Source organism: Delphinus delphis, chromosome 9 (genome assembly GCF_949987515.2).
Source record: "Delphinus delphis chromosome 9, mDelDel1.2, whole genome shotgun sequence".
Classification (NCBI taxonomy): domain Eukaryota; kingdom Metazoa; phylum Chordata; class Mammalia; order Artiodactyla; family Delphinidae; genus Delphinus; species Delphinus delphis.
Window position 1 is genome coordinate 46,256,483 of NC_082691.1, and position 13,072 is coordinate 46,269,554.

General features: G+C 38.5%; 1 protein-coding gene across 1 annotated transcript in view; it reads right to left on the reverse strand.

The window, feature by feature from the left end:
- Positions 1-13,072, reverse strand: part of UMAD1 (UBAP1-MVB12-associated (UMA) domain containing 1) — a 246,315-nt gene that overhangs the window by 77,007 nt on the left and 156,236 nt on the right. Inside the window, exon 3 of the mRNA XM_060020468.1 lies at positions 5,246-5,319. Coding sequence (XP_059876451.1) covers positions 5,246-5,319 — 74 coding nt within the window. The remainder of the gene's footprint in view (positions 1-5,245; positions 5,320-13,072) is intronic.

Sequence of the window (13,072 nt, forward strand, 5' to 3'; positions counted from 1 at the left end):
TTAAAACATGAGACGAAAGCACAACCTGGGAGAAACCACATTTGATGACTAAATAGTTCATTGTTTCCTTAAGTTACCCTATTTTAGGTAATGATACTTTAGGATCATATACAGGGAAAGCTAAGGTACAAACAGTAGTAAATAATTAAAGTCATCATTAATAGAAACCCTGAAATATTTAGAGAGGGGGATTAAAGAAGAGAAAAATGTACTTAAGTTATGATTTCCTGGAATGAATGCTATATTATTTTCTGTTTCTTGAAGTAGAAAGTCCCACTAATTACTTATACAAAAAAATATGCTGCTTTTCATAGAGTCTTTTGTGTATTAGAATAAGTTATACTCCAACTTTGTAAAATTTAACTTATTTGATGCCCAAACCAGATCTCCTTTTTTTCAAATTATATTTCATCTAGATGTTAGAATTTCCATGATGTCTGTGAGACAGCTGTGCTTGGAGAGGCAACACAGTTTTGAAGTATACTTGGGCTATAAAGTATAAGGGAAAACATCGTAGACTACTTAACAAAAAATATATATACATTTTTAACAAGTTTATTGGAGTATAAATAATAATCAACACAATGGTGTGTTAGTTTCTGCTGTATAACGAAGTGAATCAGCTACACGTATACATATAGCCCCATATCTCCTCCCTCTTGCATCTCCCTCCCACCCTCCCTATTCCACCCCTCTAGGTGGTCACAAAACACCGAGATGATCTCCCTGTGCTATGAGGCTGCTTCCCACTAGCTATCTATAACAAAATATTTTAACTGCCATTAAAACTACAGTATAGCACAGGCCAGGTTCCATTCATTTTTTAAAATATTTTATTACCTGTCATTGAGATCCATGTGGGGAAAGTAGTTTCATACCATGATTTGCTTCTGTATGTCTAAAATGTTTTTAATGAGGGATTTCATTTCACAGGAATTTATATTAATCATATAAAATTAATTGTATAAATAGTAAAAAAAAATTTTTTCATGGTTCAAAGCTCACCTAATACATGAAGCCTTGCTTGATTCTCCCTAATGATATTTCTTCCTCCACTAAAGTCTCAGTTATCTTTGTAGTTATGGAATTTAAGAAACTTATTTATTCCACTTTATATTATAAGGACGTGTGGAACTTTCTAATTTTCATGAATAGATTGAGAATGTCAGCTTCTATAAGTTAGAATCACGGAGTCTTACATATCTTCATATCCTCTCTGCCCCATGTCCAACAATTCCTCGAAAATAGTAGGCAATCTACATGTTTATCTGAATTCACCAAAAAAACTTTTTGGGGATACTAAAATCTACCTTCTCCAAGGGGTCTCTAGAAAAACAACTTATGTTTTGGTAATTAAGAGTGTTATTTTGAAGCTCTATGGAACCCACACTAACTGACCAAATATGTTTTCGTTATAAATAATATTTCAATATATAGCCATTAAAAATGAAAATAATGAGACTTTCCTATTAGGTACAATAGTTACAACGTTTTAATCGATGCATGTCTTTCAAAAAATCAACTGAAATCATTATACTTTGCCTTGCTAATGTACTGAGTGTCAAAAATAATCTAAATTAACAGATTTTTTTTTTATGGGTAACTCTAAGAAATATAAGAAAAACATTTTTTTTCACAGTGAGAAAAAAATAACTGTGTGTTTATAATGTAAGATGGAAAACAGAACTAAATGAAGAGATTTACTCATAAGACAGTATTTGCAGAAGACCACTTATTATTCATGTATCCATCTAGAAATCATTGACTGGGCACCTATGTCACATCATATATGTCTGTGCAGAGGCTGTAAAGGTAAAGAAGGTGGAGTCTCCACCTTCCAGGAACTCACACTATAGTGAAGTCATAAAAGACAACACAAGTAGTAAAAGGACTCTGGGGTTATCTCTGGCTGGGAAAGCAGGGAAAAGAGTTCACAACGAAGGTGACACTTGAACAGGGCTTTGGGTTTAAGCTTTATTCTGTAGATTTCAAGGCATTTGGGGGCCTGAACTAAAAACAAAACAACAACAACAAAAAACCCTGCTGTTCTTTTTCAGAAAGGGATTTGGGAAAGAAGCTGCTTGTCTAATAACAGTCAAGTGGACAGATGAGGATGGAGTATGAGGAATCAGATTTGGAAGATATTTGAATCAAGAAGAACATCAACATCAAGAATCAACAGGACTTGATGACAGATTTGATAAAGGGGGGCTGAGAAGAATGAGTCAAATGACATTTTTAGGCCTTTAATTTGCCAAGACAGATGATGACATTCAATGAAATCTAGATTATCAGTTAACAGCTGTTTATTGAGCACCTTCTATGTTCCAGACATTATTCTAGACCCACAGTCTATTTTCACTGTAGTCAGGAGAGGCAGACAGTAAACAAGTGGATAATCTGAAATAGTGATAACCGTGATGGAGAAAATAAAACAGGGTTACGTGAGAGTGACTGGGGGAAGAGACACTTTAGCTGAGGTCCTCACGAAGACTGACACTTGAACTAAGACCTTAATGATAAGGGGCCAGGCAAGTGAGGCTCCAGTAAAGAAGGGGTAGCAAACGAAAAGGCTGAGCTAGGAAAGAGCTTAACATGATCAAGGGACAGAAAGGCAGCTGGTGGACGGGGATGGGGTTTGGGGTATGAAGAGAAATGAAGTCTGAGAGCACATGGAGCACCTTGTAGCCCACTGTAAAGAGCTTAGCAGTGATTCCAGTTACAGTGGGCAGCCAGCATGTTTGAAGCCAAGGAGTGATGTGATCTGATTCAATTTCTGCGGGCTGTGAAGAGAACGGACTTAAGGGGGAAGAATGGAGGCAGAGAGTCTGGGCGAAAGTGGTGGCTTAAATTCCTAGCAGTGCCCATGTTGAGACGGGGTTAGAGTCTGGATATAGAGAGGGAGAGGTGATAGGACTTATGGGTGGAACTGCATGTAGACTGTGAGGGAAAGAAAGGAACCAGGGGTACCTCAGGGGGTGTGATTCTAAACCAGTATATAAAGCGTGGTGTTATTAAACAGTGATGGTGAAAACTTGAGCAGAGAGAAGCTTCAGGGTGGTGGGGTCAGAAATCAATAGTTCTTCTTTGCTCAAGTAAAGGCTGAACTGTTTAGAAACTTGTAAGTGAAATGGCAGGTAGACAGCTGGATACAGTCTACAGCTCTGGGGTGAGGTCTATGTGGAGATATACTTTGGAAGTCATCAGACTCTTCAAAGATTTTAAAACCATGAGACTAGATAAGACTCATCTTGACCCGTCAAGGTAGATTATGGGGCGGGGAGGGGTAGGAAACATGAAGCAATGTTTGTGGTTTTAGATTTTTAAAGCAAGGAATAATAAATTCCATTTTGGACACTTAAGGTGGGGATAAGTGATTAGTTGGCTTTTCTGTGGTGAATCACACTAGCCTCTAAAAGTATTTTAGTATTACCCTCTTGTACTGACCTAACCCTGTCATCTCATTTGGAGTCTCCCTATTTCATTTCTGCTACATCAGTAAGCTCTTTGAGAGCAAACGGTGTCTTCCCAATCCCCAGCAACTATTCAGAGAGAAGGCACTTTTATCTGTTATACCATGAGTATAAAAATCCAGTCTTAATGGTTAAGAATTGACTGTATAGTGGAGAGACTAGGAAGTAGCACAATAATGAGCTAGTTTCAAATCTCTGAGGATCTATTCTCAAAAGTTTCTTTCCTTCAAAATTAATTTTGGAATTCTTCCTATCAATAAATCGACTTTGAAAAATAATTGAGTTCCGCAGACATTTCCACTGAATCACATACATAACTAAGCAGTTAAATTCAAGTAATCACGGATGATTTCTAAACCATCTTGGTGGTTCTTTCCTAAAGCTCAAATATATCAACCTTTATTTCCTATCAAAGATGCTACTTATGTTCAGTACTCAATAAATATCTGAATACATAAAAGAGATCAAGATGCTTCAACATATAGACAGGAAATTTTTCTTTGTCCTTGTATCTTTTTTCTCAGTACTATATACTCAGCCCCTTGCACAGTGCATTGAATACAGTCAGTGCTTAATAAATATTTGTTGCATGCATTAATAAAAAAACAACAATGCACAGTTTTATGGGAAAGATGGCTCTTTTCTTCTTCTACATCAATTTACTTCCCATGTAACTTCTTTAAATGTTTTTCTCTTGATTATAAAATATTTACTCACTGTGGAAAATATAAATACAAAAAAATCTCTCTTCTGGGCTTCCCTGGTGGCGCAGCGGTTGAGAGTCCGCCTGCCGATGCAGGGGATATGGGTTCGTGCCCCGGTCCGGGAGGATCCCACATGCTACGGAGCAGCTGGGCCTGTGAGCCATGGCCGCTGAGCCTGCGCGTCCGGAGCCTGTGCTCCGCAACGGGAGAGGCCACAGCAGTGAGAGGCCCGCGTACCGAAAAAAAAAAAAAAATCTCTCTTCTTAAGATGACTATTACTCTCTATTTATAACTCATGATTGTATTCATTCATTCAACAAATATTTTTGACTTCCTGTTCTGTGCTAGGCTTTGCGGATACGGTGATGAACCAAACAGGTCAGGTTCCCTGATGTCACGCCAGTGGTATGCAATACCCTCACGTTCTACATGTAGAATATAAGTAGAGGTGTGTCACCACATAGAAGGTTTCAAAATCCAAGGATATCTCTTCCACTCTAATAGTTAACATTCCCCCAAAGTCTTAAAAATGACTATTTCAGTGATTAAATAAGGTTAGTATGTTTCTACACAGAATATGAAAGTATGTGAACTACACGTTCACATACCCACAAAGAACAAATAATTTTCTCAGGTGGAAAAGAACAAAAGCCTTAGTCTTTTTACCAAACAATGTCAAGGAGTGTACTTTGATGGTGGAAATGCTAATGTAGGACAGTTCTGAATAAGTTATTTTCAAACCTTTCTCTATAGGTTCATATATTACCTATTTATTCAAATGTAATAGAAAATAATCTCTCAAGTAAAAATAATTCAAATGTTTTAACTTCAGTGTTCTATTCCTCTATTTCCAACAGAGTTTCCATTAGCAGCACTGGGAAAAGCTTAGCATTTAGGAAGTCACTCCTGCCTGCCATACCCTGATTTTCAGCAGATCACCTGTTCTCCTGATACCTAGGCACCTATTTGCATAGCAAGAGTGGAAGTTACTATTTATCCTCAGCGGTGTACATAATCACATTGACTTATTCGGTTTTACCCCAAAAGGACTCATTGAGTTTCACTTACCTCCAAAGTCTCATTGCCTTCGATGTCTGAAGTTTTGCCTCTTGCTGCCACTCTTTGCTCATGAGGTGTATCTCCTATGAAGCAAAAGAAAAAAATAAAACTTTACCATACCACTGTGGCCAAACTGTCTACTATTTATTTGAAATATCTTTCGCATGTTTCACACTGTGGAAGCAATTACTACTTCCTTTTTTACAAAGTAAACAAGTTAATATTTAAGAACAGTAATTTTATAAAGGTCACAGAATCATCCGTAAATACATAGGTATACAATCTAAACCAGAAATGTATCCTGCTTTATATAGGTTTACTCTGGAAAAATCATGTGAATTTATATTTTGGAAATCAAGTCATACTTCAAATAAACTAGGAAAACTTATAATTTGAAGATAAAGCAAATTATTTTCAAACATTAAAAGTCTTGGGGCTTCCCTGTTGGCACAGTGGTTGAGAGTCCGCCTGCTGATGCAGGGGACACGGGTTCGTGCCGCGGTCCGGGAAGATCCCACATGCCGCGGAGCGGCTGGGCCCGTGAGCCATGGCCGCTGAGTCTGCACGTCCGGAGCCTGTGCTCCGCAACGGGAGAGGCCACAACAGTGAGAGGCCCGCGTACCGCAAAAAAAAAAAAGTCTTAAAAAAAAAAGTCTTTATAATATGAATAACTGTCCTTCAAATTTGTTTTTTAATAAGGTTTACTCTTTATAAGTGTTTACTTGTGTCTCTGTGGATTTGCCTCAGAGTAGCTATATATGTTTGCATGTAGTAATTAACCATATGTCAAACAATTTTTACAGCAGGAAAGAACAATGAACAAATTCATAAATTAGCATTCAGTTAATAGTTTGATTCCTAAAGGTGGTGCCTGGGAGGGTTATATTACTAATCAAAGTTGGTGACTAGGCTGCCTCTAAGGACATAGGACAGACAGAAATATAGTTAGGTAAGTACAGGCATAATTTAATGTATTAGTGTACTATTATAATTTATTAACTAATAATCTGTGATTAACATATGGTAGGTAAAGAAACAATCAGCGTACTTCTTAAAAGCATAATGAGAGGTTAATTTAGTAATCTGTAAACTGCTCTTCCCAAAAATTAAGCCAGCTCAGGAATGTCTACAACAGGAAAGATTACAAAATTCATATATAATGACTTGGCTGACACTAAAGGTTAGGAATTTGTTAACATAGGGAAGGTCACAGTCTTCATTGGAGGTAACAAAGTATGAAAGTCTGGGCTGGGCTTAACTTTTCCACAGTGAAACACGAAAGTTTAGTTTACCAGGCTGTAGTCAAGAAAGGGGCCTGCGAAAATTTTAAAGAATTAAATAAAATTCTGTTAAATTCTAAAACCATAAAGCAAGAATTAAGTTGGTAGTTTATTTACTTAAAAGTAAAGGAAATCCCCCAAATGTTTAAAACCCAAGCACATCATGCATATTCCAGCCTACAAGTTGTGTTCTCAGCTAAGTACAGCATTATTACTAGTGGGCAGAACCCAGCACATAGTAGGTGTTTCCATAAAAGCTGAGTAAATTAGTGAACTTCTATTTATAGTTTCTAGTCTATAAAACTGTGATAATACTAAATGGTATGTAATAAAAGTTTTATTTGAGCATATGGTTAGTGTTTTTCCTCTAAACCACATTTGTGAAACTTAAAAGGCAAATTTATTAAATACCATTATGATGTATTGTTATTAGTGATCTGTACTTGGAGCATAAGTTGTTAGATTTTAAAAACAGTTAATGGGGCTTCCCTGGTGGCGCAGTGCTTGAGAGTCCGCCTGCCGATGCAGGGGACACGGGTTCGTGCCCCGGTCCGGGAGGATCCCACATGCCGTGGAGCGGCTGGGCCCGTGATCCATGGCCGCTGGGCCTGCGTGTCCGGAGGCTGTGCTCCGCAACGGGGAGAGGCCACAGCAGTGAGAGGCCCGCGTACCGCAAAACAAACAAACAAACAAAAAACAGTTAATGATTTTTTAAAAGAATCATACTGAAACAAAAGCATTAGGAACTTTTCTTTTTTTTTTTTTTTGAGGCAGACTCTCAACCACTGCGCCACCAGGGAAGCCCAGGAACTTTTAAATTACATCTATAGGATAATAGAGGTAATACTTGTTAAGTGAAAAATTATGTCAACTTACGTTCATGACCCAGGATGTCAAACAACAATTTTGATTTTTTAAACTTATTGTTTAAACTGACCATTTATTTGCACATCAGGAAGAATCTTATTTTCAGAAATTCCCCCTTGTCTCTGAAAGTTAGGGATAAGCTAATCAACCCCCAGTTCACAGATGGCAAAACCAATGCACAAGTTGTTTAGTTTGCTTGGGTAAAGGCAATGAGACCACTGAGACCACAACAGCATGAGCAGACAAGGTAATGCAAGTCTCTGTATATTGAGGTCAGGTGTGTTTAATAACTCACATGCCTGAGGTTGATACGGAAGTATGTGACATCCAATATGAAAGGTCATTTACTCAAGAAAGATATTTTTTCACCTTTTAAAATGATTATTGGGCCATCCCCTAGCCATACAAACACTATTTGGCTGAAATCATTCAGCACAAAGTCTGTGCTTCCTTTGCCAGTTTCTAATTCCAAGGTGTGTATCTGTACCACACTTTCTCCATTTCTCCCTACTGTCTGAATAACCAAAAAGGTTATCAGCCAGTGCTCTTGACATCACACAACACATCTGCCTGGAAGCAACTGTACAATCACTATTTCCTGGAATGCCATATCTGGCGATGACTCAGGACAATAACTGATTACAAGGAAAAATGCCATCTGCTAGATGATTCTCTATAAACAAAGGCACAAACCGAAAACTACACAAACAACAAACAGAAAAGAACAGGTCACAGTGAAATATAACTTTTGAAGTTTTTTCCTCCCACTGAAGAATTATTTGATCATGGTAAAAATTCAATTATTTTCTCTAACTTGTTATAACCCACATGAAAGTTAGATACTTCAACAATAAAGATGCATGTGATGAACGTGAAATAAGGTACTTTAGTTTTCAGACATCAGTTAATTCTAACTTATGTGCTGTATAGATTCAAAAATTTCATTTCCAAGTCAGCTGTTTAAAAGGAAGGACAAAAACAACAAAATAGATGCAAACTATTACATGTAGAATGGATAAACAACAAGATTCTACTGCATAGCATAGGGAACTATATCCAATCTCCTGGGACAAACTATAATGGAAAAGAATACAAAAAAAGAATGTCTATATGTGTATAACTGAGTCACTTTGCTGTAGAGCAGAGATTGGCATATTGTAAATCAACTATACTTCGATAAGAAAATGAAAAGAAACAATAAAAATGTTCACAGTATTTACATTTCATAATGTCTTGTTTATAACACCACAGTTGATTCTCACTACGGCGCAGCAAGACATCCTCCCCATTTCCCTCCTTCCACAGTTTACTGACGGCAGAGGTTCTCAGGGACTCACCTAAAGTCTCCCAGGTAGAAGTCAGCCATAGTGGGAGCAGAGCCCAGTCTCCTGACATATCTGGGGGGGACTGTGTGGTCCGGTGGAAGGTTCCAACGGATGGTGGCTGAGGTGGGGAGAATCGAGCTCCTAACCTGGGGATCAGTGCGAAGAAGAGCCCAGGGCTCCGAAACCTGGTCCAACCCCACGGGCCCCCCTAACACTTCTCTCTACTCCATTTTTCTTCCACAGGCTCCATGGGTTATCTGGTCTCTTCCCTTTCCGCCGATAATGCCAAATACTCCTGATCAGAACAAGCCTCTGTCCTTCCTTCTGGTCCTTCAAGGCACACACACGGTCCCCTTGATACTTTCCCATAAGTTTGAAAGGCTGGAAACAGTTTTATAAGAGGCAAAATCCCTCTTAAACTACAGCTATGCAATTTTCTTGGTTTAATGTGTAGTTTTTATTTAGAGTGAGTAAACGAGAAAGGCCGTATATGCATACTAATGAAGCTCTTTTAGAATTTAAAGGACTGAAGTGAAATTCATCTGTATTTTAGATTAGTGGGGTTACATAGTAAACATTTTAGGATTTGTGGGCCATATTGTCTCTGTTACAACTTCTTGACTCTATCATTGTAGCCAGGAGCAGCCATAGATAATATACAAACCAATGCATGTGGCTGTGTTCCAATAAAATTTTGTTTACAAAAACAAGTTGAGTCAGGCTGTAGTTTCCAGATCCCTGTTTTAGAGAATATATATATACTCCACCTTTTCTAGGATAAAAAGCTGAATTATGTTACATAAGGAAATGAGAAAGGGACATCATTAGCATATCATCATGATCCCATTCTACTGGGTGAATTTGGTCGAGGGAGAGGAGAAAAGTGATGAAGAGCGAGCACTAGGTACAAGGGAAAGTGAAAAGAGCAGAAACCCTCAGTGATGGGAGGGGGAACCTGAATGCCTGTTTGGATCACCGGAGGAGATTTGTTCTGGGGAGGGGTGGTGGGTGAGTAAGGGAGCACCTTCATTCCTTAGGCCTCCTTCAATGTGGAGGAAACTCTAGTAACATTCACCCCAGCCTCCGTCCACTCTCCAATCCCCGAGTTGGTGATCTGGAAAGACTCAGCTGCACATGGTTCTGCCCTCCCCCTTCTCGTGGGGAGGACCAGAGAGAACTGGGCTCTGTCTGCTCTGACCCTCCACAGGGGCCTCCTCCCACTTGGGGAAGCCTGCCCCAGCCCAGAAGATCCTGTAACAGGATGGAGTTCAATCTAATTCTGGGGTTCAGATTAGGAAACCCATCTGCTCCTTGATGGAAGCCACATTCTTCAACACTAGCTTTATAGGCAATAAAGATGAGAATTTGGTCTCCATCTGTTTTTTGGTTTTGTTTTTTTTTTTTTTTACTAAATTGGCCAGATCTTATCTGGGTAAGAAGGGTGTTATTATTGGAACGCCCTAGAGTCCAACAAGACTGGGAATGGGCTGGTATGGACAGAATTGGAGCCTGCCTACATACGAAAAGCTGTGAATACAGAAATCTGTTTTCTTTCTTTTATTGGAGAGGAATTATCTAGAACTTCATATCTGAGAATGCAGTCTACAAAACACTAGTTTCAAGGGGTTTGCATGGAAAAAATATTTCTGTGGTCAAAAGTATGAGAAAAAGCTACAGAATGCATTCCCTTACAACGATTTCCAATGCACTGTAACATATTAAAGGCTCTGAGAAACTCTTCAGTAAAGAAAGTAAAAAAATGATTTCCCAATGTTTTTGACTATAAAGCCACTTTATTCATCGGATACCTATTAAACATCTTGCAGAGTGACACACTATGGGAAATGCTGATAGAACATTGCTGAAGTTAAAACTGAATATGAAATATATTATTTTTACCAGACTTTTAAGAAGACCCTCAACATTGCCAAATGTGTTATTTAGCTCTTGAACATTCATTTTATACAATGTTAACTCACACTTATTTTCCTTTAGATGATTCTTTTCACAACTCCCTGTTAATTCATTTAATTGCATTTGGGGCAGACTTGCAGAATGGACTGCATTCTATTACATGATTCTGATTCCAGAATAGCTGATAATCTACAGAGGAGAAAAGGATAGCCAGACACCTTGAAGGCAGGAGAAAGCCCCAGTGCTCAGAAATATCTCCCCCACAAATTCTACCAATTAGAGATTCATTAGGGTTAATGAGCTCCTCTTTTAAAATGCAAATACCCTCTGGGAGTGTTTGCTTATTAGTCATTCACCAAGTGAAGTAGTGGAAAGAACAGTGGAATGGCCCCTCCATTAACTCCTTTTCATTCTTCAGTCACACACTCATTATCCAAGGCGGCCTGGCACTGCGGCAAGAGAATGGCTTTGGAAATGAAAGAACAAAACCCAAATCCTTTACCAAATCCATGACCTTGTGCAAGTTACTTAACTTCTCAGACCCTCAATTTCCTCATCTGAAAAATGGGAATCATGATACATAATAAAGCTATTATACAGATTAAATGAGAAAACATGTTAAACACTAATTTCAGAGAAGAAGGGAGAGAAGCCGGGGCAAGATAAACATTTTGTCAGGTGTTGGTGTCAATTGCTGCTCTGCCCTTGTGAGTAGCGGTTGCCATGATCTTCAGCATAGCGGAGGTGAAGGAAGAAGCCCTCTCCCGCTATCTCATTTAGTGCCCATGGCAGTGTTGTGAGGTAGGCTTTGTTATATCCTTTTAAGAATGGCAGACCTGGTGCTGGAATCCAAGTCTGCCGACAATGCCAAATCATCACATAATACCATGCAGCTTCCCATTACTTATCAAAACTTGAGTGAAGTTATCCAACTCAGTTTCACACGCTTTACATTTAAGTCTCCTCCAGTTCAGTTGCATTTTCCCTTCCACTTTTTCTAATACTGTGCACTTGCTCCCCGTTTTCCACTATAATGAAGAAAGGAGGGATAAAGAGAAAGCCAAAATACTAATTGCTGAAGACACGCCCTGCCCAGGAGCCTGCTGCAGTCAGGCCAGGATTCTGAAGACAACTGTGACCCCACAAGAAAATAAGCCAAGAATAGGAACACCTCAGCCATAGAGGGAGGAGTGCAGTCAGCAAACTAATGGAGGAAAAGGTTCAAGCTGACTAGGAATGAAAGAAAAACAAATTAAAATGGCACCAAGAACATATTAAATTAGCATACCAAAATTATTACACCCAAATTCGTTAAGGATGCTTACAACTAACACACTGGCATCATTCTGATAATGAAGTGAATACTCAAGTAAACATCTGTTGATTCAACTGTATGTGGGAGAGGGACAATGAGAAAGATAATTCTACACACACACTCACTAAGGACTTATAAAAAGGATTATAAATGGTTGTTAAAACATGAAGAAAAATTTAAATTAAGGGTTCGGTAAAACAGGCAATGTATTTTATAAGATATCAGTGTGGATTTTAATTTTAACACGTATTAATATGCAACTTTTAGGCATCATGTTAGAGTTCAACATTATGATTGCTATTAAAGATCATACAGCTAAAACGTTGCTTACTGCATTGAAAGCTTAGGGTCACACTGGACACTTAAAGGCACTGACTCACAGAAGTAAGAATACCAGCAAATCCAACGGAAGTCAGACGCACTGATCAGTCCTCCTGGCCTGCTCTTAATTAACTTGTCCTAGGATTCCACAGATTTCTTTAGTTCTGAGTCTTGTCACTTTGTAGCTATGAGTAAAAATTTATCTGGAAGATTTTAAGCCATCCAAAAACATCAATTAAGTATTTAACACTATGTTAAACAGTTAAGCCCAGGCATTCTTTTAGGCTGGAAGACTAGAAACTCAAAAGGCCAAATTAACTTTGTACTTGTACATTTGTACAATATTGTATCACGCTGTACAAATATGTATTCAAAGGTTTTTTGTTAATAGCTTTCTTAAATCAGAGTAAATTTACATACTGCAAGAGTACATTGGGCTGATCATTCCTGACCCTGAATCCCAAAATGATGTTGAAAGAAAGCTCTACACAAAGGGCGGCTCTGAGCAGTCCACTGGCAGGTTCTATAGGCCCTGCTGCAAACAAACAGGACTGACACAAAAAGGATTTTCAGTGTGTATGGTTTGAAACATAAATCTGTAAATAGAAAAAAAAAAAAAAAAAAGGCTCACTCTACCAGTTTATCTGGTATCCTGAAACAAAGACTCAAATGTTCTGCCTGTTGTAGGTGAAGATGATGGCATTGATCCATCACCAATAATGCAAACTAGGCTGGAGATCACTGGCATCAAGTCACTCACACTCAGGAGTGTCCGGTCTCCTTTCCAACCAACAGAATAAACCTGTAAAATTAC